At 37.3% G+C, this 25,602-nt stretch overlaps 1 protein-coding gene across 1 annotated transcript in view; it reads left to right on the forward strand.

Annotated features, from left to right (window-relative positions):
• DNAH7 (dynein axonemal heavy chain 7) overlaps positions 1-25,602 on the forward strand; it is a 228,158-nt gene that overhangs the window by 159,881 nt on the left and 42,675 nt on the right. Inside the window, exons 49-52 of the mRNA XM_045850123.1 lie at positions 3,242-3,396; positions 13,677-13,867; positions 17,891-18,024; positions 21,125-21,460. Of these exons, the coding sequence (XP_045706079.1) occupies positions 3,242-3,396; positions 13,677-13,867; positions 17,891-18,024; positions 21,125-21,460 (816 nt within the window). The remainder of the gene's footprint in view (positions 1-3,241; positions 3,397-13,676; positions 13,868-17,890; positions 18,025-21,124; positions 21,461-25,602) is intronic.

Here is a 25,602-nt window from a genome sequence, read left to right on the forward strand (position 1 = left end):
TTGCTATTTCTATTTCACTAGATTATCATATTCCAATGTTATTTGATCTAGGAATATACAATTCAGTTGGTTGATGCAGCTAAGAAATTATAGAATTACCATAATAGAATATTATCATTTTATGAAAGCACCATAAATGTAATATGGGTAAATTACTAAAGTTTAGAGAGAGAAAAGATCAAAATGGGCTTTGTGAAACTGTGTAGCATTTGAATTGACTGTGAAACATGACCAGGAGTTAGACACGAAAGGGTGGGACAAAGTGCATTTTGGACAAAAAACCAAAAACAAACAACACAGCGTGATTATGGGTATTGTGGCTAAAAAATTTCAAGCAACAGAAGGAAGAGTGAGTCATTCAGTGTCTTTGGGGAAGCAAAGATGCAGCCTTACATTCACACCAACCCTCCAATATTTTTAATGTGTGACCGAATGAAACTTCTACATATTTATGTTTTTTCCTTTCTAATTTCCTTTCTCACCCCCTTTAATTTCTTATGAATATGATTCTTTTATTAGTTGATTGCATCTGAGATATGAAACTATTCTTTTGTTTTCATTTTTTTCTAAGTATAATGCATTGCATTGTTCATCCTCCATACCCCCTCCCAATAATTCATATGTTGAAACCCTAACCCCAATTTGACTGTATTCAGAGATAAGGTCTTTAAGGAGGAAACTAGGTTAAATGAGACCATAAAGGTAGAGCCCTAATCCAATAGGACTGGTGTTTTTATAAGAAGAGCAAGAGGCACCAGGGATGCATGCACAGAAGGCTGTGCTGTCTGCTAGCCAAAGAAAGAGGGTCCTGGAGCAACTGAACTTGCCAGCACCTTGGCCTTGAACTTCCAGCCTTTAGTACTGTGAGAAATAATTTTATGTTGTTTAAGACAGACTGTGATACTTTGTTATGACAGCCCATGGCAGCTAATGTTGGGAACCGCCCTGACTGGTATCAGAAACTGAGACCCCCGCCTAGCTAAGGCTAAGGGAACGCCCTTGGAACCGTGAGCCGGCAAGGAGACAAAAGCTTATCTCCCTGGCAGTAATGCTGTTTCTGCTGCCGAACCCCCAAAAGCTTGGTCGGTTAGCCAAAGACGGGTAAGATTCCCCACGGGGGAACAACCCAAGCCAGGCACGATCACTTTGGGAGGCCCCCCAAAAGAAGGACTTGGGGGGCTGCAGCAAAAGGGGGTGATGGACCCTCACTCCTCGGCTTTGACAAAGTCTGAGTTCTCAGCGTCCGGAAGAAAATCTCCGTATCTCTCCGTGGCTTTAGTTCCCGCGCTCCACCTAAGCCTGAAACAATGACGGGGAAGTACAGTTCGGTACTGGGAAGTGCGGATTTCCCGGGGTGATCAGGCCTAAGAAAGAACATGTAAATTACTGTGAAACCTTCTTTGTTCAAGAATGCTCTCAGTTGAATGAGGAGGGTCTTAGGAGGAAGCTAGTTTGTTCCTCAGCCTTACAGCTCTTTGACCCCCCAACTCAATAGACCGGCAGAGTTCTTTGTTTTATATATTCCTTACTTCCCCTAATGAGTATTGTACGTTACCTGAGTTATTATGCAAAATGAGCCTAATAAAAGCAGGTATGGACGGTAAATCAGCGCGCTCCCCACTGGGGGGGTGGCCATTCTGTCCCTACTTCCCCACAGAAACTGGTTTGTCTCTGTGCATGTGTGTTTTTTCTCGCGTATTGTCGAGCCATCCACAGTGTGCCGTGGTCACTGCTAGCCGGTGACCCACGCGCAACAAGCTAATACATTATATAATGTGGTTACTAGAGGACAGGATTATCTTTTTCACCATATAAGCTACCTGGTTTGTATCAGGCTATAAATTACATGCTAAAAAATATGATTACTTCCGTTTGAGTGGACAAATTATCCAATAAAATTCTAAATTCATATTATAATGAAATTGAATTGAATGTATTGTTTTGCTCTATCCCCCCCTTTTTTCCTTTTTGCCCCAGTCTCCTTTTATTTTTCTCCTGCACTTCTGATGTTCAGTGTGAATTATATGTGTTCACTTTTGAAGACTTTCCTTAGGAAAATGGCCACTGTTATGACTTATGTTTACTAAAACTTCCAAGAGAAAGAAAAAGGACAGTAATTTTTTAAAAAAGATTTTACTTACTTATTTTCAGAGAGAGAGGAAGGGAAGGAGAAAGAGAGGGAGAGAGACATCGATGTGTGAGAGATACATCAATAGTTGCCTCTTGTGTGCCCCTCACTGGGGACCTGGCCTGCAACCCATGCATGTGCCCTGACTGGGAACTGAACTGGTGACTTATGGGTTAACAGGCTGGTGCTCAATCCACTGAGCCACACCAGCCAGGGCAAAAAAAAGTAATCTTAATGCTAAAAATTACATTTACACAAGGCAGAAAGCTATTTGGTTGGTATTATATGGTGATGACAGGTACTGGTTAACCTTTGTGACCCTGCAAGACCCTGAAAAATAAACTGGGTTTCTCATGGTTCACTCTGCTTGTTTTTATCACAAAAGGGAGGATGTGAGTGAGAATAAAGCAGTAAGTATGAGCTCTCCCATAAGGTAAAAACCTTGACTTTCAGAGGATATATTTCTGTCCAGAAGAAGCTCACAATCACTAGGCAAACAGGTAACATTACATATATCACATTAAGTATACAAGTATTTGACACAAATAGTGAGTCAACAATTGTGTTAACACGTAAGGGTCCATGCCTATTATGAAGGTTAGATGATATACAATTATGCTTTTCAGCTTTTTTAGACCATTATGTCTTTAATTGTCTAGAGTTCAAAGAGAAATATGATGTCTCAATTCCTTCTCCATTGTGCAAATGACAGCAGAGAGCAGCGTGGGGGTGAAGTGATTTGCAAAGGTCACAGGAGTAATTAATGGCAAGGCCTAGTAAAGAACTTGAGTTTGCTGATTTCCATGACTGATAATGGTTGACATTGTGACTTAATTAGCAAAAGCAGAAAATATTTTAAAAATGTAATTTAACATTTAGAAAACTGTAATTTTCCAAAAGAAGTAAAACACTTGTGTTAAGTTTGCCAGATGGCTTTTATGGTTGCCATTCTAGTGGCCTACTCAATTTAAATGTCTCTGCTCAGGAACATAGTTTCTCATAATAAGTTAAAAAAATACTATTAAGCATAAGCTATAAGAAAGTGATATATATGTAATTAAATACAGAGAAAAATCATGGCTTGACTAGCATCGTCTTTCTTCTCTCCTGCAGGAATGCAAGAAGGTGGCCTCTGATGATAGACCCCCAAGGTCAGGCTAATAAATGGATCAAGAACATGGAAAAAACGAATAGTCTTTATGTAATTAAATTAAACGATCCAGACTACGTCAGGACTCTGGAAAACTGCATCCAGTTTGGCACTCCTGGTGCGTAGCTGGGTCACGAGTGCACGTTACCAGAATGCCTGGTGAGGGCGCGGTTAACCCAAATGATGCAGGTCGTTTCTTTGTAAAAACAATCTTTCTGTTGGGCTCATCCTATATTAATTTTGTTAATGTCTTTCATTATTTATTGATAATTAATCAAGTGAGAACTTCAGAGATTATAGTTCCAGAAGGTTAGGACATTTTCCTTCTCTCGAGATTCATTTGTGATGCACCCTCTAATGGAGCTGTTTTAATTTTTGTCTTTCTTTGATGTTCTTTAGTTCTCATTATAACTCCACTTCTATAATTAAAAGGGTGACTTCCTATGCCAGAATTATTTTAACACATTAGCCCCATTATCTATTTAATCTTCTCTCGACTCACCCTGTAAAAGTGGCAGAGAAGTAAGTTCACATTTCACATGACTAACTATTAGCTGCCGTTAACAATGGAGAGATTAGAAACATGTCAAGAATGTTTCTATTAAGCTCTACGCAAAAGTCGCATTTGTCAAAACAAAAACCAAAATATTTATGATTGGAGTAAATTAGTGTTATTAGTCACATTTTAAATTCATGTTACTTATCCAGTTTGACTATTTACTTGACCAAATAAATGGAAGCATTATGAAACGACAACATATTTAGACTCAGGACAAGCTTAGCAAATCCCACATGCTATTAGAGTTAGTAGTACATGGAAAAATAATGATAAATGTGCCAGGTGGTTTCGTAGGCATTTTATTTTTGTATATTAATAATGAATTAATCTTCAAAATATCAATTAAAATTTTAGCTTCTGTTAGGGTAAGCATGAGATGAAAGAAATGTAGACCTACCAACAAAATCTGTGTTCTACACACACATGAACAGAATTTCATTCATCCAACTGGTATTCCTAGAGTGTAGGATAGTGATAGAGCAGTTACAAAAAAGGGAACAATGATCTCTTCTGTCAAACATCTTGCTTTTTTAATTAGACAGGATCAAATAGTACATGTAACTCACTGTAATGAAAATAAAAAGTGGGCATACCTCACTAACCTTTATTAGAATTACTCTGTTCTTATGGGTAGGCACGCTGGCTCTGGAATTAGAGTAGCTGCCCATTACTCAGTGCTGGGTTCCGTGACCTTTCTGAGACTCAGTTTCCCCATCGTTGCTTTGGCCATGTGGTGTGAGGAGGAAAGGAGTTACTGTACTTCAAGTACTTACAGCAGTGTCTGAGAAGCTCAGCTTATGTTGTGTTTTTGGTTGAGGATTTACTCTGTGGTTTATGTGTATCATCTTTTAATTATATTAGTGTAATATTTAATTACATTGGTCTATTGAGAAAGGCAAAGGTAATATCCTATGAGAATTTAGAGGAATCAGAGATTTATTGAGGAAATTGGCACTGTGTATACTTTAAAAATTACCTAATTTAACTTAAATATTCAAATAATTCTCTTGACACAGGTAAAAAATTTAATGATGATTGCTTCTCTACCATGTGCTTGACATTCTGGAGATCTTTATGATCTCAGCCATGTGTATTGATGATAATATCGTATCATTTTAGAGAGAAAATGGCCTTAGAGACAATCTGTCTAGTGTTTTTCACATGATGGGTTGCAACTCTGAGAGAGAAAACCAGCTTAGTGGGTCTTGACCAGAATTCTCAAATGAAACACAATAGAAAATAATGAACATATTAGGCTGCATAACATGGAGTAAAGGTAAGCATTATTTCAAGAAATTTTAAATGTTTTAGATGCATATATGTGCATACTAGATTAGGATTTATAATGTATTTTTTACTTGGAGTTGTGGCCATAAAAGTTGAAATCCAAGAGTAATTTTAACCCTTCATTTTATTAACAAGGTAAGTGAGGTGCTAGGGATTGTCGGTTACATGGCTTAACCAAGATTGTGCCCCTGTGGATGGGAGTGCCGAGCAGTCCCCAAGCCCCCTGCCCCGGTCCAGGGCTTCCTGTGTGACTCACAGGTCGTGTTAACCTACTTTTTGGAATGAAATACTTCTAAAACAGACCATGATTGTTTACAATGCCTTCTAACATTATTCATCAGAAAGAGGTGAAAAGTTTTAAATCTGTTATAGAAAGAGAAACAGATGGCAGGTTTGAAAACTTTTTATATTTAGCCTTCAAGTAAAATAATGAATTACTGTTACAGTTTTAAAATGTAAGCAGTTGAAGACTCCTCCTCCCTTTTAGAAGTTCCCTCAGATGCGGGTCTGTTTGAGGACAGCGGCGTTTGATCCTCCCCCCCACCCTGCCCTCCCTCCCTCCCTCGTGGGCACCCTGGGTCTGGAGGGCAGAGGCTTCTTTTTACCTTTGTCACCCACCTGCCTCTGCTTCTGCCAGAACAGCTCCCTTTTATTTGTTTATAGTGAGCTTTAAGATAAAATCCTCTTTGATAAAACGTATTCTGCTGCGTAGAAAACAAATTGGAAGCCAAGGTTCTAGAAAATAAAGGTGTATCTGTAGTAGCTACCCTAATGGATAAGGAATGTACAGAATATTAATCACATAAATATTGCTGGTAAATCTATTTTTTCATAATTTAATAAAGCTGGAAAAATAAAATAAAGGTTTAAAGTTTTTTTTTTAAAGAAATGAATGTGTGTAAATATTTTAATGGCTTTTCTATGGGAAAATATTTAGATTAAGAGCAAAATCTATCGGATCTGTGTCTTCCTTACTTTTATCTTGCCTCCTAGCATTTTACTTCTTTCCTCTGCATATAACACATCAGGGATGCAAAACTACTTCTGGTTTGATGTATTTCATTTGCTTGCTTGTTTCCTCTTTTGTTCACCTGACAAATATTTATTCTGCAATTACCACATGCTACGGACTACACAGCATGAACAAGACAGACTTGGTCTCTGCTTTGTTGGAGTTTATCAGATTGAAAGAGGGAGACAGAGTGCACATGTGGTGCAGATTTGAGGATGAGAGTTCTGGGTGTACGACAGTCTGTTGTTTCCCATCTCAGCTTTCTTCCATCATTCAGTGAATTCCTTCAAATTTCATCCTTTACGATAACAGCTCAAGCCCTGGCTGGTGTGGCTCGGTGGATTGAGCTCCAGCCTACAAACCAAAGGGTCACTGGTTCAATTCCTAGTCAGGGCACATGCCTGGGTTGCAGGCCAGGTCCCCAGTGGGGGTGTGTGAGAGGCAACCACACACTGATGTTTCTCTCCCTCTCTTTCTCTATCCCTTCCCTTTTCTCTAAAAATAAGTAAATAAAATAGTTTTTAAAAAAGATAACAGCTCAAGCACCTCTTTTCCTCTGACATCTCTCTTGACCTCTTCACTGAAGTGCCAATTCTGAAACTTTTATAGTTTTCTGCTATTGGCCTTATTATTATGTATAGAACTGTTTGTCTCTCACCTCCACACTCTTTGAGGGTACTTGAAGGTACTCAGTAATTGTGCATTGGATGCACTGCTTTGAATGCACTGTGCTCCATAGTTGAACATAATATGCAAAAGTGTTGGGGGTTTTTTGGTATTAATTTGAAGTCTCACGGAGGAAAACATAGATAATTCATAATAAAAAATAATATCAGGTGATGTCCTAAGTTCAAAAGAAACATGAAAAGAACACTTGGTTCTCTTTATATTCCTGTTGCTAAGGATAACTGCCTTGAGTGAGATGATCTGCCTCATTCAAAGATAGTAGCAGCCGTGTGTTTGGATTACCAGTCTTGGTTTTCCACAAGCTTTTCAAATACTTGGGAATGAACAAGGAGGCTTTTATGTAAATCAGCATATTGTTAACTTTGGTGACCGAAATATGAAAAGAAGCCTGTCTCATGAATCTGTGCCTGTATTTTAACACAAAACATATTTTGGTTTAATTAAAAGTTAAAAGAGTCCAAAGTTAGAGTCAAAATAAAATAGTTAAATCAAGGATAGTCTTTTGGGTAATTCATGTACACATGGATTTTGTTCTATTTCTTTCTGCTTTTTAAGTTTAGAATACTTTTGATTTTGTGGTGAGGTTTATAATATAGTAAATATTCAATGCTGAGAACATATGTGTATTTTTTAAATCAAGATGCTACAGAATCTTTCCTAACAGGTTTAAGACTTGATCCTACCAGTGAGGAAATAAATTTTTATTTTAGGGAAAAATCAAGTCTGTATATTTAAGTTTTATAATATATATTTAGATTTTGAAAAATACACATAAATATAAACAGTTTAAATTTCATTTCAAGCTAGAAAATAATCAGGAGGAGCAGGGGATAAAATTGTACAACACTATTTTAGTGCAAATCTAAATACTTGATTTTATGCAAATTTTACTGTTAATGAAAGTTGAGATATTAGGCAAAACGTAAATTTATATTTCATATACTGAATTTCAGTTCATAACTCTAACAAATTAATCGATTTTTAAAATCTGATCATGTAAAAATAAAAAAATTGGTATCTGTTATCACTGTTATTGTTTAACATTTAAGAAAGTTTTTTCAGTGCAATAAAACAAGAAACAATGAGGGTGCTCTAACATTTGGAAAAAGGAAAGAGTATTATCATATTTGTAGACAATATATTTCATCTAGAAAATCAAACAATTAACTGAAAAGCTATTAGAATAAAATAATTTAATGGAGTAAATATATTCTAAAAAGAATATTTAAAAATCAATAATAGAGAAAAAGTAAGTGTGTAGTGATTGAATAGTAAACAAAAGAAAAACTTAGAATGACTTTAATAATACATAGCATGACAATGACAAAACTTCACAGAAAAACAGAGATGAGTAAGAAAGGCACTGCTTTCTCACTAGGAAAGCCAAATGTCAAGATGCTAAGTCTGGGGCTTCCCGCCAAGATGGAGGTGTAGGTAGATAACGCTTCACTTCCTCGCACAACCAACATAAGAATAACAACGAATTTAAAAACAAAAACAATCAGAACTGCCAGAAAATTGAACGGTATGGAAATCTGACAACCAAGGAGTTGAAGAAGAAGCATTCATCCAGACTGATAGGAGGGGCGGAGACAGGAAGCTGGGGTGGAGAGGGGAAGCTGGGGCAGAGAGGACTGCCTTGCTGTGGCAAGGCAGCAGCTGGCGGACAGGGAGGCCCCACATTTCTGTGCAGAGAAGCTAGGAAGAACAACTGGGAGCAAGACAGACTGAGCAACCCAGGGTTCCAGCGCAGGAAAAGAAGGCTTCAGTGGCAGCCCGAGAAACTGCCAGTCTCACAGAAGGCTCTATTGGAAGGGCCTACAGGTCCTAGAACATACTCAAGCCCACCCATCCGGGAATCAGCACCAGCAGAGCACAGTTCACTTGTGAGTAGCAGTGAAAGTGACAAAGTGGGGCGAGAGCCAAGCAACATTGTTCCCTCTCTGACCCTTCCCCTACATACAACGTCACAATGCAGCAAAGTGGGTTGCCCTGCACTGGTGAATACCTGAGGCTCCACTCCTTACAATGTTACCTGGTGTGCCAGGGAAGACAAAGTAATATGGCCCAAAGGAAAGAACAGATCAAAACTCCAGAAAAAGAACTAAGTGATGAGGAAGGAGAGAGCCAACCTATCAGATGCAGAATTCAAAACGCTGATAATCAGGATGCTTACAGAAATGACTGAGTACAGTTGCAAAATAAAGGAAGAAGTCAAGGCTATTCAAAGTGAAATAAAGCAAAATATACAGGGAACCAATAGTAAAGGGAAGGAAAGCGGGACTCAAAGATTTGGAACAGAAAGAAGAAATAAACATTCAACTGGAACAGAATGAAGAAAAAAGAATTAAAAAAAAAGTGAGAGTCTTAAGAACCTCTGGGATACCTAAACATTCCAACATCCGAATCTTAGGGGTGCCAGAGGAAGAGAAAGAGTAACAAACTGAAAACTTATTTGAAAACATAATGAAGGAAAACTTCCCCAGTGTGACAAAAGAAATAGACATGCAAGTCTAGGGAGCTCAGAGAGTCCCAAAAAACTTGGATTCAAGGAGGAACACACCAAGGCACACCATAATTAAATTATCCAAGACTAAAGGTAAGGAGAGTATCTTAAAAGCAGCAAGAGAAGAGGAGACAGTTACCTACAAAGGAGTTCCCATAAGACTATGAGCTGATTTCTCAAAAGAAATCTTACAGACAAGAAGAGGCTGGAAAAATATATTCAAAGTGGTGGACAGCAAGGTCCTACATCCAAGATGACTCTATCCAGCAAAGCTATCATTTGGAATGGAGGGCCACATAAAGTGCTTCCCAGATAAGGTCAAGTTAAAGGAGTTCATCATCACCAAGCCCTTATTATATGAAATGTTAAAGGGACTTATCTAAGAAAAAGAAGATGATCAAAACTATGAACAGTAAAATAACAAAAAACTCACAACTATGAACAACTGAACCTAAAATATAAAACCTAAAACAAACTAGGCAAACAACTAGAACAGGAACAGAATCACAGAAATGGAAATCATAGGGAGGGTTATCAGTGGGGAGGGGGAAGAGTGGAGGAAAAGGCACAGGGAGTAAGAAGCATAATTGATAGGTACAAAATAGACAGGTGGAGGTTAAGAATAGTAAAGGAAATGTAGAAACCAAAGAACTAATATGTGTGACCCATAAGGGGGTGGGAATACTGGAGGGTCAGGGGGTGCAGGGTGGAGGAGGATTAAGGGGAGAAAAATGGGACAACTTTAATAGCATAATCAATAAAATATACTTTAAGCCCTGGCTGGTGTAGCTCAGTGGATTGAGCTCGGGCTGCAAACCAAAGTGTCGCAGGTTCGATTCCCAGTCAGGGTACATGCCTGGGTTGCAGGCCATGACCCCCAGCAACCGCACATTGATGTTTCTTTCTCTCTCTCTCCCTCCCTCCCTCCCTTCCCTCTCTAAAAATAAATATATATATAATATATATATTATATATATATAATATATATATATATATGTATATACTTTAAATAAAAAAACAAGAACAAGAACAAAAAGATCTTAAGTCTTTCAGAAATAAATGTTTTAGAAATAATACTAATGTTAACCTAGAAGAAAGACAGTAAAAGAGCCGATAAAAATTCAGAGGATGAGTGAATTTGGAATTAACTGGAATAAGTTCTGGAATCAAATCTATATATAAGCCTTTAATGTGTTAGAATATAAGCATTACAAACTAACAGAAAAATAATAGATCATTCAGCAAATGTTTTTTGGGAAAATATATCAAGTCAGATTCTTACCTCACACCAAAATATGCTCCGATGAGTTAAAGAATTAAATATGGAAGGAAAAAAGGAAGACATGAATGCCAAAATAAAATAGAGGGGAATAACTAAGTTGTCTTTGATTGGAAAGGACTTGCTAAGAAATTAAACAGTGGAAAAAAATAAAAAGATCAGTAGATTTGACCATGAAAATGTATAATTTAAGCCAAGAAACATTATATAAGGATTTAAGAGCATATCAAGCAATCACAATTTATGGAATTTATTCATATCTCAATTTAAGCTATCAAATTTCAGACAACATATTTTAAGACAATGAGGAAACATATTCCCTGACTTGATATTTGATGAAATTGTGAATTATTAATCATTTTTAAGTTGTGGCCATTTTTAAATGAGAGTCTTTACTTTTCAAAGATAGTTACTCAGATATTTGCAGATGAAGCTTTAAGATGTATAGGATATGTTTGTGACTAATTTGGGATGAGGTGAGGAATAGATGAAACCAGATTGGCAGAAATTACAAGAGTATACAATTTTTTTTTTTACTTCTGAACAAGGTTTGAAAATTTCTATAACAAAAAGTTAAATTATATGAAGAGATACAAATGAATTTTTTTAAAAGCAGAGAACTTGGGAGATATTTGCTACAACAGTGTTAAAAATGCAAATAAAGTTTTAAAATCTAGCACATTGTGACAACTAGTGCTATTTGTTCTGATAGCCATCCTCACGTTCTTCCTTACTATTTGCAACCCCTGGGTTTACCTGGGCACATTGCATTCAGGGTAAGAAACGAAATTGCTAACATCTGTTGTGGACATGTATGGTCATATGTGTTGGTCTGACCACCAAGATGTACGTGGAAGTGCCATTTGTGATTCCCAGGAAATATACTTAAAAGATGTTTCTTCCTTTTCCGTTTCTCTTTTTATTGGATGGCTGGAATGTGGATGTGGTTGGAAAGGCCATTTGGCCAAAGAGATCAAAGCCGTATGCCCAGAACAGAGAAGCAGCAAGGTGGCGGGAACTCGGATCTCTGGCGGTTCAGATACACTGTCCTTTCAGTCCTGGACTGGTCACCTCGGTTCCCTGTACATGAGATATAAATTCACTCTGGTCTGTGTCACTATTATTTTGGTGTGTTATCACTTGCAGCTGAACATAATTGTAAATAACATGCCCCACAATGGGAAAATGGACAAATACATTAACATAGAGCTTCTAGAAGAAAAATGTATTAGCCAAAGAACACCTAAAACATCAAGCCCAAAATACAAATTCTAATGGTATTTTTTAACCTATCAAACCATAGAAATCATGGATATTGTATTTAATGCTGATAGTATCACAGAGTTGAAGAGATCCGTGTAAGCTCGATTGCCTAGTTGAAGTTTCTGCTTTATAATTTATTGAAATTTAACTAAAATTTTTATTTCTATGGCTTATGCCTCAGTTTTCTCATCTCTAAAAGTGGGCAATATTAGCAAATACTTTTTCAAGTTGTGAGGTTAATGAGACAAAACAACGCCAGTGTAATGCCCAACCTTTCTAGCACAGTGGTGTGTACGAACATGTTTGAAATCAAGCAAAAAGTAAGTGCTTATGACAACTCTGAACTCTCTACAGCCACTTAGGAAAGTAATTTGTCAGTATGAATAGCCTTGAAATGTCCATACCTAGTGACCATTAATTGCACTTATCACACTCCACCATGATTAAGTAATCTGAGATGAACACAAGGTTTATTCAAAAAGATGTTCGCTGCAGCATTATTAACAACTTAAGACTTTAATTTGGCAAATGTATTGAGACCCTTAACAATATCACTCATCCTACATCAAGGTTTCCCTTTTAGAATGTCATCATATGAAAATATTCTGAAATGCAAAGTTTTTGTATACAGTGTTACTTAATACAGAGAACAGGAAGTAATCCTGTTCTTTTAAGCAATGCACTCTAATAATAGTGCATTGCTTAAAAAATGAGATAATATTAATGTGATAGACCATGATGCAGTAGTTACAAGTATGTTTGTTTTTAAAACAGGAAATATTTATGCTATAATGTCAAACAAGATAATTAAGCTGCAATATGAGATACATTGTTTAGTATCAATAGTGTACAGAAAAAAATGAATAAGAACACGGAAGAGAAAAATATAATTGATTCAACAAATAATTATTATACAGATATACTTTTGTGTCATTTTTCTATCAACATATATATGGTGTGAGTCAATTATGTAAAACATTTTAGGGTGGAGGAGAAAGGTTAAGAATATTTTAACTGCAGGGAGTCTTCCAATTTCTTTTCATAAAGGATAAAGTGAGGCATGTTAAAATATTTAAGTTTCTTAGAGCAGAATTCTGCTAGAATCAGGCAGCACCCGGCCGGAAGTGGTCGGGGGCAGTCCCCCGGCAGAGGCGGGGGAAAGGCTCCATGACGCAAAGCAAGTGTGGAAGCAAAGAAGAGAAACCATTTGATTGTCTATAGCTTACAGCCCAGCTGGCTGTTTGTGGCTGGCTGTCCCTAGTGTTTTTATTTCATAACACATTTTTGTAAGGAAGCATTTACAAGCTGAAGTTTTGGTCTGCGTATGTCAGCAGCCACGGCGTTAGAGCCGTATCAGTCTAATGGCCGCCTTTAATGAATTCAACATTTCTTTCTTCTTTCCTATATTTGCCACATATTCTACATTAAGCATGAGTTGCTTTTATAATTAAAAATACAGTAACCATTCAAATAACTGCACTGGGAATGCTTTTTCTCTGTTGTCTCGGATAGATAGGCCTTGCTGCCATCACACTTCAGCAGGTAGTGAATCCCAGACCAGGTGAGGGCCCCCAAGCGGAGTTGTGGTTAAGCAGTGTGGAAGCAGGCAGCAGCATCAGATAGACCTGCCAGCTAACCCCTGCCCACAGACATCCAGCTATTTTATAGGATCATTTCCTTATACTTAACAGACAATATAGGTAACTGGGAACAGCAGCAATCTGGAAGGCTGAAAGAATTTGAAGGGTTGCAGGTTTACAGGTAATACTTGAGATAACATGGAATCTTTTCTGATTTTACTCCAGTGTTGCTAGAAAATGTTGGAGAAGAGCTTGATCCCATCCTGGAGCCACTTCTACTAAAACAGACCTTTAAGCAGGGTGGGAGTACCTGCATCCGACTCGGGGACTCTGTCATTGAGTATGCACCAGACTTCCGCTTCTATATTACTACCAAGCTAAGAAATCCTCATTATCTTCCTGAGACTTCAGTGAAGGCCAGTATCTAAAATGAATATTTCTTCATCAGATTTTACAATTAGTGACTATATTTTCCTCCTGAGCCACAAAAACAACAGATCTTCCTAAGAAACATGTATTTTGTCCTTGTTCGGCATTTCCTGAAATTGCTATTATAATTTCCAAATGTCACTTTTGTATGTGCATGTAGTAATAAAGGAGCCTTCAGTATGCAGTGAAAAAAGGCCATGAGAATCTAATTTCTACAACTGATATAATTCTTAGATTTTCATTGTTAACAATAGGTGACTTATATGCACAGTCTTTTTTGCAATAAATGACAATATGCTAATTCTTGGAACTAAAGTTCAGGAATAGAACTTCATCATTCTTCTTTCTCAGAATAAGGTTGCCAGTATTTGATTCTTATGTAATTACTTAAAAGAACTGTTTTTTTGGTCACTGTTTTTTTTTAATAATAAAAATTGCTTCAAGAGTAAAGTTAGCCCTGGCTGGTGTGGCTGAGTGGATTGAGTGCCAGCCTGCAAAATGAAAGGCTGCCCATTTGATGTCTAGCCAAGGCACATGCCTGGGTTGTGGGCCAGGTCCCCAGTTGGGACATGCAAGAGGCAACCAATTGTTTTATCTCTCTCAAACATTGATGTTTCACTCCATCTCTTTCTCCCTCCCTACACCTCTCTAGAAATAAACTAATAAACCTTAAAAAAAAAACCAAGTTGACTTTAAAGAAAGAGTATGGGGGTTTTTTAATAGTAGATTAAGCACAGAATAGGTGCTTAATTCTTCTTTTAAATTTTATTTATTGATATTATTTTAGAGAGAGGAAGGGAGAGAAAGAAACATGAGTTGGTTGTTCCACTTATTTACATATTCATTGGTTGCTTCTTGTATGTGGCCTGACTTGAGATCAAACCTGTAACCTTGGTGTGTTGGGATGATGTTCAAACCAACTGAGCTACATGGCCAGGGCTAAGAGTAAAGTTAGCTTTAAAGTTTTAGTCAATGACTAAAATGACTTGGGACATTGATCTGCTACTGAGCTCATAGAGGCTATTCCATTTTTTATTCCCAATTTTTAGCCCTGGTTGGCACTTGATAAATATTTGTGGAATGAACAAATGAGGGAGGGAGAGAGAGTTTCATTTATAGAAGCTAGCAGGAAAGGACATTAAGAAATATTGATTCAGATTTTGAAAGTTACATATAGAGACAAGATTTGTTCAGGGAGTTCAGAAGCTGTCTTTTTTTGGAAATATTTAAATTCATGTAGACATGTCTCTGCAGAGGCAGACAGAGGAAAATGACATAATTTATTCCCTGCAAGATGAATAAACATAGTTCTTGCTTTCAAGAGGTTTACGTTGTAAATAACATGTACGTAGAGTGACCGTACTTACGACCAGAAAGACACAGAGGAGCTCAGAGTTGGGGAATACATGTTAGACTGGACATTCGGGGAAGCCAGAGTGACTGGGGGCGGGGGACGGCCCTTGAATGTAGTTTTAAAAACACGATGTTAAAATATGGAAATTCTCGGCACTATTTTTAACCAATTAAAGTAAATGTTACCTAAACACTAGAAAACTGTGTATTATTAATTTGCCCCTTGAGAGAAGCAGTACCTAGTGGTAGTTAGAGCCAGACTAACTTGCTTCAAATTGCAGCTCTATCACTCTCCAGCTGTGTGACTTTGGCCATGTTATTTAACCTTTCTGTCTATAAAATGGAAAAATAAATGTCTACCTCATAGAATGATATGAAGACTAAATAAATTTATGTAAAATGCTTATAATAAGGCCCAGCACATATTATTATCTGAGCATTAACTATTTGCATCATTACTTTTAAATATAAGTAAGAAAAAATGAAGCATAAAAGAAAATGATAAAATCTCAAAGTTGTGGTACAAAAAATATTTTTAATGAATGACATGGAAAACCTTTTTTTACTTTCCAGTAAAATCTATGAAGATATCAAAAATAACATAAACAATTTTTAGCTCACTAATAAGGAGTTGTAATAGAAGTCATAAACCCATGGGGAGGAAACTGATGTATGATTCACTATTTGAAATCCTTGAGATCCCTGGAGTTTCTGATTGCTTCATTATTTTTAATTGCTGGGATTGATTAAACAGGGATTAGAAAACATAGTGAAGCAGTTACTTGCTTTCATTTACAAATTAAAATACTTCCTCTTGATTTTATTTTTAGGGTCTTTTATGTACCTTTTGCTTTCAAAAGTACCCAAGGGGGATGATGTCATGCTGCTATAATCCTTTTGAATCTAAATGAAAATAATATATTATGAAGCCATATTTGTATGATTTTCAATGTTTATTTGTGAGCAAATGGCTAGATTAGCAAAATCTTGATCTCAGTAATGCCTGCTTTAATGGAATATGAATGAATATCTCCTTGTGTCTGAATACAATGAGGTAAAGACAGTAAAACATGCACTTCACTAGGCACTGTGACTATGGTTTGGGGATTAAAGTAAATGTAACCTGTGCCCTTGGTTTCTCCTGCCAATGGGGAAGAACTCTTGAAAGCTTTAGCTATACTTTTTTCATGAATGAATGTCATGAGCAGTAGAGAATTACATAACAGCATTTAATGAGTTTTTTTGAATTGCTCAATTTCAAGAATTGCTTATTATCCCATTTAAATTTATGATTATACCCATGTAACCTCTATACTTAGTGGCATCCAAGGCCTGCCATGGGGCAAGTGAGGGGGAGGAGTTGAGATTAACCCAGAGGACACAACCTGAGTCTGGGTGGAGGAGGGAGTCACCTTCCCAGGGGTACTGCAAGAAGCTCTTTTACAATTCCTGGTCACAGGTAGGAAATTTTCTCAGAGAAACAAAGGTATTCTGTTCCTCAGAAGAGATATTCTCTCATTGGGAAAGGTGGGGCAGCACAAAATCTCCCACTCAGCAGCCAGAGCTGAAGCACATACTGATGTTTCATAGTTTTGTGTGTATGGGATTCCCCAGTCAGTTCAGAGTCACTCAGATGAAAGGGAAAAGTGGAAGGGGATGCTCAAAACATAGGCCGGGGCCTCAACTCAAGACATAAGGGCATGTAGACTGCAAAATAGATGTTGGGAGGCAGGGAGGGAGAGCCTGTGTTCAAATTAAGCCAAGGCCAACTCATTGTTGGTTTATGTTTTATTGTTGACCAGAGCCAGAAAGTTTCTATACTTTATTGCTATGTGTATTGATGAGTGTGTAGAGGCAGGGATGAGAGAAGATTGTAGAGAGCTGAAGAATGAAATGAGGTGGAACTAGAAAGCGTATATACATAGCATCTTCAATAAGTATAATTATAAAGACAGAGAGAGATCTCCCCGTAGCTGGAAGGGATTGTGGTAACAAAAGAATGATTTATTTGCTTGTTGTTTGCTTTCTAAAAAGAGAGACCTGAGCATAAGGGACAACTTTAAGATGTAGGTGACAGAGAGAGAGCTCTGCCTGTAAAGGGCCATTAGGTACGAAGCAGGAGTTAGCAGACTGCTTAGTTCACAATAGTGGCTGGGTATCATTGTAAATTCCATATTATAACATGATTATGAGTTGTAACTATATATACTTTACTCATGACAAATAATGACAGTGATGTTTTTGTCTTATCTCTCTCTGTGTAAGATTTCCTTTTCCTTTTCATGCCTCTAGGATCCTTAAAATATTAATCAGCTAATCCAGCCAATATGAGAGATAGCTTGCAACCTGATCTAATGGATTTTGAGGTTAATGAGCTGTTAGAAATTAGACCAGTGTGAAATAAAATAAATTTATCACCAAAAAACCCTTTAAAGTATTACATTTATGACTAATGAAACTTCAGTGTGTTTTTAATGCAACAATCAAGCTTGCCTATATCTTTGGTTATAGTCTCTACAAATTCACATATACTCCACTTTTGACATATACTGCTATAGTAAATAGAGTCTACTTTAAGGTCAGAACTTGAAGCATATAAGCAGAGGCTTCCTCAATAGAAATAATGACTCATTTTTTATATATTCTTTCATTTACAGGTCACATTATTAAACTTCATGATAACATTTGAGGGACTGCAGGATCAGCTTTTGGGAATTGTGGTGGCGCGGGAAAGGCCGGACCTCGAAGAAGAAAAACAGGCCTTGATATTACAAGGAGCTGAAAACAAAAGGTTTCAAACATTATAATCACAGAATTATTTTATTTATTCCAAAATCACTTAGAATAAATCAAGTACATTTTAAAGGTCTATTTTATTAGATTTAATAGGTGCATTGAATAGGAAGATTTAATAGGAAAATATAAGGTGCTTCTTTTTTAATTTGGAAAATTGCATTACAGAGTATGTTTTTATGTATAGGTTCTCAGGCACTGGAAGAACTAGAAGGCGGTGTGTTTTCAACTAGTCAACAAAGTCAGGACAAAAGTTTTAGTATTTTCTAAATTACATTTTATTGATTATGCTATTACAGTTGTCCCAATTTTTCCTCCTTTGCCTGCCTCCACCCAACACCCTCTGCTCTTTCAGGCAATCTCCCCACTATTGTGCATGTCCATGGGCCATATGTATAAGTTCTTTGGCTACTCCATTTCCTATACTGGACTTTACATCCCCAAGGGTATTCTGTAACTACCTGTCTGTACTTCTTAATCCCCTCACCTCTTCACTCACTCTCCCCTTCCCCCTCCCATCTGGCAACCATCTGGTAACTAACTTCTTTTCTGTTGCTGCTTTTAAGAGTCTCTCTTTATCTATAAACTTTGAGATTTTAATTTTGATGTGTCTTGGAGTGGACCTCTTTGCATCCGTCTTTTTTAGGACTCTCTGTGCTTCCTGGACTTGCACATCTATTTCTTTCACCAAATTGGGGAAGATTTTTTTCACTATTTTTTTAAAATAGATTCCCAGTGTCTTGCTCTTTCTCTTCTCCTTCTGGTACCTCTATGATGAGAATGCTGGACTTCTTGAAGTTGTCCCAGAGGCTATTTATACTATCCTCATTTTGGGGGGGGATTCTTTTTTCTTTTTGTTCTGTGTGGTTGTTTTTTGCTTCCTGATGTTCCAAATCATTGATTTGATTCTTGGCTCGATCCACTCTAGTGTTGTTTCCCTGTAAATTGTTTATGTCAATTAGTGTATCCTTTGTTTCTGAATGGATCTTTTTTATGCTACTGAGGTCCTCCCTAAGTTCCTTGAGCATCCTTATAACTAGTGTTTTGAACTTTGCATCTGATAGATTGCTTATCTCCATTTTGTTTAGCTCTTTTTCTAGAGTTTTGATCTGTTCTTTCATTTGGGCCATGTTTCTTTGTCTCCTCATTTTGGTAGCCTTCCTGTGTTTCTTTCTAAATATTAGGTAGAGCTGCTTTAACTCCATGTCTCAGTAGTATGGCCTAATGTAGTAGGTGTCCTGTAGGGTTTAATGTACAGCCTCCCCTATTACAAAAGGTGTGCTCTCTGTGTGGTCTGAGTACATCCTCCTCATGTAGTTGAGCCTTGGTTTCTGTTGGCAGATCAATGGGAGGGATTTACCCAGGCCAGTCAGCTCTAGGGACTGGCTGTGACCACTGACCACCACCCTTGGCCCTTTGTGGAGGGTCAGCTCTGCAGAGGCAGGGTAGTGGTGCTCTGACATGGTCTGTAGCTGTCCACTGGATGCACTAGCTCTTGAGTTTCCTGGGTGGTACAGGCCATGGTCAGCCCCCAACTTTGTTTTTCCTGGGGCACCCTTAGTTAGCTGTAAAGCAATCTGAGATGGCTGCTACTTGTGCTGGGCTTGGAGATTCACAGGCAGAGCCAAGCTATGACTCTGATCTGGCTACCACTGGGGCTCACTGAAGCCAGCTATTGCTTGTTTAATAGGATTTAGGAGCCAAGACCAGCCATTCTTTGAAAAAAGCAGCTTGGGTGGGCCAGTAATTTGTGTGGGCAGAGCCTCTGGGGATCTCCAAGGGGGGTCAAACAGTGTTAGCCAGGTTGATGGAGTCTCAGATATGGCACCAGCTTATGGGCTCTGTGTGGGGAGGGTTTAGCAAAGGGACAATGGCCTCTGCTCACCTTGATTCCAGACACTTAAGTTTCTCCCTGTATACCAGTGGTGCGTTTCAAACTGCTGTCATGGTGCTGGAACTCAGAGGAATGAGTCTGAGTAGGTGAGTCCATGTGTGCGTACTTTAAGAGAAACTGCTTGGGGCTCCAGCACTCAATTCCTCCCTGGGTTTGCAACTAGAAGTTGTAGTGACTTATCTTCCTGGCACTGGAACCCTGGGCTGGGGGGCCTGGTGTGGGTCTGGTATTCCTCACTCCTGAGATATCCCTCCCGTATTTTTTTAAAAGTTTTTTTTAAAGTTGCTGTTTGTTTTTTAAAGAATTTTATTTATTTATTTATTTTTAGGGAAAGGGGAAAGGAAGGAGAAAGAGAGGGAGAGAAACATCAATGTGTGGTTGCCCCTCATGTGTCCCCAACTGGGGTCCTGGCCCACAACCCAGGCATGGATCCTGACTGGGAATTGAACTGGCGACCCTTTGGTTCACAGGCCCACACTCAATCCACTGAGCTCCACAAGCCAGGGCTCCCTCTTGAATTTTATCCACCACATGTGGATGTTGGACCTTACCTGTTTTACATTTCTGACCCTCCTATCAGTCTGGATGGATGAGGTTTCTCTAATTCTGCAGCTGTCAGACTTCCATTCAGCTCAATGTTTGACGTTCCTGGGTGATAGTTGTTCTATATTTTAGCCGTAATTTTGATGTGGTTGTGCAAATAGGCAAACCATGTCTGCCTACACTGCCATCTCCACCTCAAGTCCCAAAAGTTTTAGTATTTATTGTGTAACTGCGGTTACCTGTTTTCACTGGAACGCAGTCTGAATGAATATATCATTTCATCCCACTTTCTGCTCATAATATCTGTATCTTAGATAGAAAGGGTAAAGCTCGATAAGTACTGAAAATTTTGAGAAAACAAATGGGGTGATACTTTCTGTTCTCTTGGGGCTGGGGTACTTGATGGCAGAGGAGATTGGCCTACCGTATCTCTCTCTAGTTACCACGTAAGTGATCATTAGAAAGAGAAGTGGAGGACAAAAGCCTGTCTTTTTGACATTTCACAAGATAAGAAATTACACACCATCACTGTAACAGATGTTTGTCACAAAGAGATGCATTTCTTTAGGTTACAAGCTCTTTGTTTCTTAGAAAAGAATGTGGACGTGAAGCGGTTTTAAATGATTTCTTTTTCTTCTGAGAAAATTGTGTTTTATTCCAGGCAGTTAAAGGAAATAGAAGACAAGATTTTAGAAGTTCTTTCATCTTCAGAAGGCAATATATTAGAAGATGAAACTGCTATTAAGATATTGTCTTCCTCCAAGGCTTTGGCTGATGAGATTTCTCAAAAGCAGGAAGTAGCTGAAGAGACAGAGAAGGAGATTGACACTACCCGCATGGGCTACCGTCCCATTGCCATCCACTCCACCATCCTGTTCTTCTCCATTGCTGACTTAGCGAACATCGAGCCCATGTATCAGTACTCCCTGACGTGGTTTATTAACCTTTTCATCCTGTCCATTGAAAATTCAGAGAAATCAGAAATTTTATCAAAAAGGTATGTAAAACAGATGCTAGTTAATACTAATGCTAACTAATTAATATATGAAAATTAAGTAGTAATTGGTGGCTTTCACTTTTGTTTCATAATACTATGGACATTACAGCCACAGAGTTAAAATGATTAATGATCATACCAGAGATAATGTGAGGGTTAAAAAGTGAACGGATGTGACCAAATGTAGTCTGGCAGGAAATTGTTTACAGAGATGTAGGATTATAGTGTAATTCTAAAAAGAGGAAACATTTACCTCATTTTACCATTTCCAAAATGTATTTATGATGGGAGGAATGGAAAGAATATTAATACCTTAAGAGATATGACTCATCTTCTGTAAGCTTGTATTTCAAAAGTTACTAATTTATACTTTGATATACACATTTATAAACTTTGTCAAGTAACAGGGTTTTTAAAAACTCCCCTGCTGTGATCATTCAGGTTATTTATGTAAGGTACCTTATTTGACTGTTGGCTATTACAATCAGTAATGGAATTAAGACTTTACTTGATGGTACATCTGTGAGAGAATAAAATTTCATTTTGTTTTCAGTGAGATAAATTTTTGTTTGGTACTAAAACATGTTTTTAGTAGAGTCTAACATGAAATTATTGCTTGAATGAAGAGATAACTTTTTGCAACCTTTGCCGTTTGTAACTTTATTGATCAATACGAAGCTAGATACTTCAGTGCTGGACTGTTCGTGTTCCAAGAAAACTCAGTTTAATGCTTATCACTTGCAGTTAAGAATTATTTTTTTAGAAATCTACAAGACTCATCTGCTGAAATCGTAATTAAATTTCTTCATTTATCATTGTAGAATGTTGCTAAATTTGTAATGTTCTTAGACTGAGCATTTTTTGTCAGAGTCATTTTTTTTTAGCTTGAATATGAGACTAATAAAGGTGTGAAACTGACACTTAGCAAACAATTTTTCAGGTGTCTGTCCATGGGAAAGGAAATAGAGAAGAAGAAGGGGTAACTTGAGGAAAGAAATGCATGATGTTTAGTTTATTTCTCTATTTTTTCCAGTATCTGGAGTTTAGATATTAGCAAGGATTACTGAAATTCAGAATTTAAGTGACGATTCTTAGAGAAATTCCCAGCCATTTGCATTATGGCTGTTAATTGAACAAGTTTGTCTGGTTTTAACACTAATATCTGACTGAGTTCCTTGAGGCAAGGATTTTTTTTTATGTTAATATTCTCAGGACCTCTCACAGTGTCAGTCACATAGAGCCACATGGTAAATGACATCCTGCTTTTCACTGTAGTTCTTAAGTTTTACCTTGTTCAAAATAATAGCCACCAGAATGTTATCATCTTAAGTAATTTTAAATCAAATTCTTTGCTGGAATTTAAAGAAAAAATTTCTTTGCTCTGTCACTTAAAGACTTATTTTGTATACAAGATTTAAAAATTAGAGCTATTTTTTCTTATCTGTTTTTATAGCAAATTAGAAGTCAGCCACAAATGTGATATCTGTTTCTCCATAACTGTGGTATAGCCCCTTACAATATATAAAAAATAAAGTCTTTTGACCCAGATGTGAGATTTTGATGAAATGTAGAAAACAAATGTGCATTTTTCTTTTTAGTAAAAATTCTTCAATTTAAAAACAACAAAAAGTTTATTTATGACTACAGGTATCCTAAAATTATAATCTAAATCTGAGCAAATTTAAAAACATTTATTAAGGTTATTAATATACGAGAGGTGTGTCAAGAAAGTATCTAACCATGTACTATGAAAAATAGAGACATTTATTGAAGAAGATACAAGATACAGGAAACATTGTACATAGGACAATGACACACCTCAGTCCCCTTCAAAGTAGGCACCTTGGGACCTCACACAGTTCTCCCAGTCTCTCATCACCTGCCCTGTTGTATTTTCCTGAATCTCATCAACAAACTGAAATCTCTTCCCTTTCAAAGCTGTTTCTAGTTTTGGGAAAAGCCAGAAGTGTTGGGGTGCCAAATCTGGGCTGTAGAGCGCTGAGTCACCTGGGTGATTTGATGTTTCACCAAAAAACTCTGCACAGGATGTTTTGGACGAGTGGGCACGTTGTCATGATGAACATGCCAATCACCAGTTGTCCGTAGCTGTGGCCTTCTGAATCATCTGCATAGTTTCCACAGAGGAATGTTCAAACTTAACGCAAAATTTCATGCAGACTCATTGCTCTACTCAGTCATTTTGAATGCAATGGCCACACAGTACACATGCTCACTGAATGGGGTCTATTGCCCCCTAGTAACTAGTACAGTGAAGTCGTCATTGTTCACACATGCGCATTCCAGTCTCCTTAGCTGCCAGCTTACACTGGTGTTACACAGACTGTTTTCATTATGTTAACAATGGCTGGATTTTTTCCAGACAGACCTCATATAGACAGAAACATACAGAAATTAGAAGTATTTGCTCAATGATTTTTCAAATTTAGTTTTATTTTTATCACCATTTATCTCAATGAGTTTTAATAAGTGAGCACACCTGGGTAACTAGCACCACGATAAAGACATATTAGTGTCCCCTTCTAATCACTAACCCTCTCCTAAGGCAACCACTGGCCTGAGTTCTAACATCGTAGTTTAATTTGGCCTGTTTTAGAACCTTATGTAAAAGGAACACAGTACGTGCTCTTTTGAGTCTGGCATTTTGCATTCAACTTTGTGTTTGTGAGGTTCATATTGTTTTGTGCAGTGCAGGGTTTATTCACTTTTACAGTTGAATAGAATTCCATTGTGTGAATATATTGTTGAGGAAGTATAAAAATGAAATCTCCCAACCCAGATTTTTTCCAGAATTTGATGTGTATCACAGATAATCCATAGGAGTTGCAAAGATAGAAATCTCATCCTAACTTTATGTGCTGTTGGCAATGAGGTGGCCTTGTGCATTAGCAAACTGCATATATCCAGAGAAAAAACAAACATCTGGTATCTTCGTGACAGGAGGTAGTTTTGCAACTTGGAGGCAGGAACTGATCCAAGTTAGGTTCCTACCTTCCCAGAAGCTGGGAGGTGGGGGTGTTACTCCCCTGACTTTTTGAAAAAGACATTCCTGGCTCATAAAGCTGACAAAAGGCCTAGGTTTTCAAAAGAATTTATTTGCATTTCAAAGAATGAAGAAAGGACTTGTAATTTTAAGTCTGCAGAAGTAAATGCTATAAAAAAAGGAAGGGAAGGAAATCTCCTTTATTTTCAATAGAGAGAATTATACCTCTTAATTTAAAGGTTTTATTTGTCCTTACACTATACCAGAAATTATTTATTCATTAACTGTTGAGGACATTTGGGTAGCTTCCAGTTTGGAACTATTAGAGATGTTTGCTGCCTTCAGCATTCCTGCACTTGGCTTTGTATGCACACCTTTCTGGTAGGCGTGGCTCCAAGAATGGAATCGGTGAGCACAGGCTACACGTGTGTTGCAGCTCAGTAAGCACTGCCAGACAGAGTTCCAGAGTCGTAGCCCAAGAGACAATCTCTTAGCCAGTCTCGTTTAATCTTCTTCTCCTATTTTTAGTAAAATAAGGGGTTCCCACCAAGGAGCTAGCTCTCATTCAGAAATTAAATTTAGAATGAGTTCTCATAAGAATAATTTATCTGTCAATCGTTGATAAATGCCTGATAAACTGTGGACTCTAGTTAGCTATTAGACTGTGTTATACCAAAGTCAAAAGAAGCATTTGATTATTAACAGCAGTCTACCAAATTATTTTAGAATCTTAACATTGCCTATAGTTATCTCTCATTTCCTTTTATTCAGAGATAAAAATGTATTTTATTTTTGTTTGTCTTCTGATCATTGTTATTTGTAATAATTATTATTTAACTATGTAACCAAACATATATTATGTTATGGCTACTATGGTATATACTATGCAGTAGCCAAAATAAGTTGGATCACCTGTTTTTACATAAAAGTTTTAACATACTAAAATTTATTACGCCAAAATAAATAACTAGTAAAAATATGTAAGTACAGAAACAAAAATCTAACTGAGATATAACTTTGTGACAGAGACCAAACTGAAATATCTCTTCCTGAATTAAGGAGATATTAATTTTGGTCTTTTCATTTAATATACAATATAGAATATTTAGAAATATTTATGGAATAAATAAGTCAAATTTTA

Source organism: Phyllostomus hastatus, unplaced genomic scaffold, assembly GCF_019186645.2.
Source record: "Phyllostomus hastatus isolate PE091 unplaced genomic scaffold, TTU_PhHast_1.1 phas_contig_1, whole genome shotgun sequence".
NCBI classification, from domain to species: domain Eukaryota; kingdom Metazoa; phylum Chordata; class Mammalia; order Chiroptera; family Phyllostomidae; genus Phyllostomus; species Phyllostomus hastatus.